General features: G+C 34.9%; 1 protein-coding gene across 1 annotated transcript in view; it reads left to right on the top strand.

Moving 5' to 3' along the window:
* The window catches only part of LUZP2 (leucine zipper protein 2), a 205,463-nt gene extending 201,045 nt beyond the window's left edge, over positions 1-4,418 (top strand). Inside the window, exons 11-12 of the mRNA XM_009334525.1 lie at positions 3,498-3,575; positions 4,264-4,418. Of these exons, the coding sequence (XP_009332800.1) occupies positions 3,498-3,575; positions 4,264-4,371 (186 nt within the window). The 3' untranslated portion in view covers positions 4,372-4,418. The remainder of the gene's footprint in view (positions 1-3,497; positions 3,576-4,263) is intronic.
* The last annotated feature ends 1,432 nt before the right edge of the window (positions 4,419-5,850 follow it).

Below are 5,850 nucleotides of genomic sequence, written 5' to 3'. Positions count from 1 at the left end.
CACACAGGTACGAGTTCACCCTCGCATCCCTGATATGCTGAAATCTTGATCCAAAGCATGGCAAAATCCCAGTATCTCTTCCCACAGGCACTTCTGAAATCTTATCTTCATAAATAGAAAAACCACGCAGACAACATTTCAACCCCTTTATTTTCTGAAAGCAATTATTTTTGCTTTTTGCTAGTTTCCACGATGTCAAGCTATCATTCTGTATTTTTGTAATTAGTGTACCTCTCACAGGAGTGAATCTGACAGAAAGAGAGACTTGCACAAAAGAGCAAACAAAACAATCTGTCCACCACTTTGCATAGAGGGAACTAGTAAAAAAAAAAAAAGTTTAATATTTGGCTTTTTTGTCTGTATGTCACTCATGGCTGTGAAAAGTATTCTAGTGCATTGGTTTTATATTTCCCCATTTGTCTGAGATGGTCTTTAGCTGAGGGAAAGGGTGTGTGTGTATGTTTGTATATTTATGTGTTTATACGTACATATATGTGCACATACATGTACACACCTGTGTATATATGTATATATAAGCACACAAATACACACACAGGTGCATGTATATATGCATGTGTTCATATATATGCGTGAGGGTGTATATGTATGGGATTCAGCTTAGGTTGTGTTAAACCCAGTTTCCAGTTACAGCAGGAGATGCTGTTATACCCATCTGTCTCAGCTTTAGCAACTGAACTGATTTAAAGCCAAGAGCCAGTGGACTTACACAGCTCATCCACAGGGACTGCTTACAATTCTGAATTGCTGTTGACTGATGGCATATTGAAAGTCATTGCCATTGTTCGATCCATGATGTATTTGTTAATGATATACAAGGTTTCACTCTGACAAGGAATCAATAACGAATGCTTTATGCTTTAACAGCATAAAGCCGTAAGGATTGCTTTGTTTAGAAGAATGTCCTATTCTACTATCGTTCTCCAGCAGTGATCCATATGGAGTGTTACTAAAAAGGAAAACAACTGTGAGTGAAAAAAATATGAAATACTACAGACATAAATCTTCACTTCTGTTTTCCTACCAATATGGCCTTTGTTATCTGGTCTATGAAAAGACTATGAAAGATTAGTCACTTATAAACCATTGTTTTTATCATTAGCTTTTATTTTCTCTAAGGCAACCTTTATTTTTTCCTTCTTTTGTATATGTCTTAAATGGTTGACCTATATTTTTATTAATTTCAATTAATATTTTTGGATTCCTATCTCCTATGTATTGTCTTGGTGAAATAGGTTACCTGAAATTTTTCAGTATATACAGTTAGAGTAAATTACAAATTTGTAACTGATCTTATATTTCATTAGTGTTATTTCTGTCCTCTTCCTTACACAACCTGAAATGCTGTTCTTTTTTTTGACCTGTAACATCTTTTGTCCTCAAGCTTCTCACCTAGAAGTCTCTGAAACCCTCAAGTTTTTCTAAACGTGGCTAAGCTGAAAATATTTTTTTAATCTAGCTCACTAGTAAATATATTAAATATAAGTTCTGCCAGGACCACACTTTTAAGCTTTTGAAGTATTAAAAATTTCTACTCTTTGTCATCTCACTCTTTAGTCTTTATCTAGAACATAAACCACCTGTTGTTATTTCATTTTTTTTCATAAAAGGAGGAGTAGGTGCTTTATCAGTAGTTTGGGGTTTTTTTAATCAATACTACCCTGATTATTCCCTATAATGTAATATTAATCCAACTTTTATTAGCCATTGTGTATTGTGGGAAAAAATTGAAAAAGAGCCCCCACCATCAATCACTTCAAATGCACCATCTCAGAGGCTCACTTCAGTAGCTTAAACATGACTAAACCCCCCCGAAGTACTATAAAATCCTTGGCAGTACCTGCATCTCTCTAGAAGCTTTCAGGAGGGAGGCAGCCGTCTCCTCTCCAAGTAGTTTTCTTAATAACATGTTTCATTTTCATATTCACACTTGTTCATAGATCAACTCTGTTACAGGCAAGGGACTGTCAGAATTTCTCAAGTGCAAAAACTTAATTAATTTTCTTCCCCCTTGTCAATCTCTTACTTTTTAATTAACTCTAATCTATTGTCATTGCTACTGAAAGGATATTTATAAAATTTCTTGATATTTACTTTGCATGTTAGGGTGTGTTTTCAGTGTTCTCTGCTGAGTGAGGTAATTTTTATTATGTCGAGATTTAAGCAGCTATAGGGTGAATTCAGATTTACTCACCATTTTCTTAAGAAAGTCTGTCCAAAAAAATGCCTCAGAACATACTATTTAGAGATTTTTTTTCTCTTTTTATTCATGATTCCTTTGCTTTCCTAGACACAAATAGCTTATCGTACCCTACACCAATGTTATCAACCATAATATATACTAAAAAAAAAAAAAAAAAGTTGCAGAAACACCAGCAAACCTTGTAGGAGTTTCTTGTTGAAGGCATGTTTGCATTCATTTTCCTATGAGCAAAGCTCATGTCCATATACTAGTGATTTTTTCACCTTTTTTCACTAATATGTTGGATTGTCTGACATGTAAAAAATATTCTATCTAGGCTTGACAGCTTCAAAATCTTCAAGGGCTTATGCTAAACAGGAAACATTTCAGAGGAAGAGTTATGTTAAAATTTAAAATAAACAAAATTGCTGTTATCTTGGAAAGAATCTTGATGACTTAAACCCTCATTTATCTTCATTCCATTTAAATGTATCAGTTTTAATAGCAAAACAACTAGAGACATTCCAATGTGAACAAATTTTAAAGTAATGACCAAAGATTATCAATATTTTATTGTATTTCACCTTTTAATTTCTTCACCTATGGCATCGTTAATCCCACTCCTGAAGGGACTTTAATTTAATTACAGCAGAAATTTCAGTGCTGGGTAAATCTCTACTTAAGACTTGTAACACAAGATCTCTTTGGTTCAAAAATCTACTGTGTAATTAATTCTATTTATGCTGTTCAACTCTGTTTTCCCTCATATTAAAAAGCATATCGGCAAAGAAAATGACATTATTGCTGGCATAAAATGACAGCGATGAATGTAACAAGCTTTTCCGTACCTTGAGAGGCATCTGAATTCCCCATTCAAGGAATTATTACATGTATCCCCACTCAGGGATTATATATACCTAAAAGATCTAGCAGTTTAGACAAGGGAATAGTAATAGGGAAGTCCTAACTGTAATGTAGTTTTCATCTGTTACTATTTCCTCACCCATAACAGACAATTATAATTACTTACCTGTTCCATGGGACCACTATAGGAATAAACTTCACTGTCTGTGATGAGAAAAAAGCAAGCTAGGTAAGTGTTAAGTTGTTAAATTTACAGCCACATTAAACTATTACAGGGATGATGGGAGTATGGGATTCACTTAGCTATGATAACTTTGTTTTGTTCCATTTCATCAACTAGGCTAAAAAAACCACTGGTTTTTTTTTTTTAGGAAAACCATGAATATTTTAGGAAAAAATACAAAGTAGTTATCTCTGACATCTGTATTGACAGGTTGGCAAGACGTGTTTGGGGAATCGCAATAATTCAACATCTCGTTTGAAGACAGCAGAAACAGAGACAAGCTTTCAGGTATTCTGTTTCTGAGGAATTCTCGGGTTTTTATTAAAAGGTCTTGTAAAGCATGCAATTACTTGAGGTATATTTACACATTCTACACTAATGCTTTTGAAATGGAACTGCTTACTCAGTTCAGACTTCGACTGTACCTGATTGCAATTCATCTGTTCAAAATGGCTTCTGGTTGGTAACAATTTGCAAAACTATTTAATACTTGAAGAACTGGAATATCCTAGTAGTCAAATAACTTAATTTGATAACGTAATGTCCATAGCACTGGGAACAGGAGAAGAGAGAGATTTCCAAAATAATTATGTATCTGCAATTATGTGAAGCTGTATTCAGCCACGTTACCAACGGAAAAGTCTTAAGCAAGTTGTACACCTGAGCTCTTCATGTGATAGACCAAGAGAGAGAAAGATAAAAATCACCATGATTATAAAGCAGCATCGGACTTGTATGGTTTTGCACTGTCAAAGATTGTTAAATATGCTTCCTTTAGTAGAGATCAGAATCCTTTTCTAGAGACAGTTGACGAATATTATATTCTGTTATAGGAGTTTAAGACTGGTACATCAGTTTAACAGAAATACAGCTCTGTGTGCACTATTGCCATGGATTTTTAACATACTTTTTTATTTGCTTATGTATGTGCATATCATGTATGAAGTGCTTACACTGATGCTCTTTTCACCTTCAGCAGAAGTTGCACAGCCCTCCGTGGAGTAAACCTGAAGATAAAAAATCACCAGAAAGAAACGAGAAAAAATTTGAAGAGTCTGTTAGTACAAAAGAAAAAAAACTCTAAGCACTACTAATCTACATTAAAAATGCCCATCACTTGCTTCCATCTTCATATTCTTTTTAGTCCAGAGGCATGAAATGTACCAGGTTTCTAAAGCATGCGTTTTTCACTATTTTATGAATGTTTGTAAATTAGACTAGAATAGACCAATTAGTACCTTTCAGCAATAATCCAAAGTGGATGTTTGAAGAAATGCTTTGTAATACAGTCCGGTTTTTGAACTATTGTTCTACTTGATCAGTAACTGCATACTACAGCCATTCTCAAGTATTTTCTCTGTTCTATTTCATGTACCTTTATGGCAGATTAGGTTTTAAATCAAGTTAAGAATTAAGGGGCAGTTAACGTGGGGAAAAAATACATGTGTAAACATAGTTGAAGTACAATACAACTCGTAAGAACAACTGTAAAAACGGAACAGGTCCGTGTATACTTACCTTTCAGTAATACCATTTCAAATCTGCTTACTTAAACAATAAAAGATGCTTGGTTGTTTTTTTTCTAACTGCTATCACAAGTAGTCCATTTCTGAGCACTGAAGCGTTGACAGAAATGCAGAGTTAAAGGGATGGAGACAGAGTGAGTCATGGCTTTTAGGATTCAAGCAAAAATTTTTGCAGGTGGAACGGAGTTAAAATTTGATAGCTTGGGTGCCAGTCATAGGAATTCAGTTCCATCCCTTATATTTGTGCTGATCTCAACGGGATAAATATACTTTAAATGGTAATACCCCACTTTGTCCACTACAGGTGGCCCATGGGCACTACAGCAGAGAGGAGCATTTTGGTTGGGGTAAACTCTGTGACTCCTAGGGTTCTTCCAGTTTCTCATGGGTCACGTACTCTATGACAAGAAAGCAGAAAGAAGGGGAGGAGAAGGAAGAGAGAAGATTTTGCTTCTTTGTGTGTATGTCATTATTGGTCTAATTTAGGAATTCGTATGCCTCATCTTGTTGAGATGCAAATCTTTCAAGAACTAGTGCCTTAGGAACAGTTAATTGCCTGATGCAATGCTTTTATGCTTTCCTCTTGCATGAAGTGTTTTAAGCAGTTGTAACTTGTAAACTCCCACCTTCCTCTTACTATACACAGCAGCGCATTACGACTTTTACTAGATTGAAAGTAGTTTACCTATATTAGTTTGCTTTTCTTTGCTTTTAAATCAGTTTAAGAAGCAAACAGACAAATCTTTTATTTTGTTTAGTGGTGCTCTCTGCTTCAGTTTTAGCTTTTAAGATTTTACCTGTCCTTCAACAGTCTCATCCAATAGCTGTCTGTTCCTTGCTGGTGTGAATAATATTTCACGCTGACGTCTTGTATATGCTCCTCTACTCAAATGTAGATATTGCAGAATGGTAGGTTTCTCTGTCTGGACAAATTACAACAATTTTAAAAAGAAAAGAAACTCATGAGCTGACCAAATGATGGCACAGTACTGCTCAACAAAGTCGCACTACTATCAAGGAAAAGATTATCCATGTTA

Source organism: Pygoscelis adeliae, unplaced genomic scaffold, assembly GCF_000699105.1.
Source record: "Pygoscelis adeliae isolate BGI_AS28 unplaced genomic scaffold, ASM69910v1 Scaffold171, whole genome shotgun sequence".
Lineage (NCBI taxonomy): Eukaryota > Metazoa > Chordata > Aves > Sphenisciformes > Spheniscidae > Pygoscelis > Pygoscelis adeliae.
Note: the sequence above shows the minus strand (reverse complement) of the source record. Positions and strands in the feature narration are given on the sequence as shown.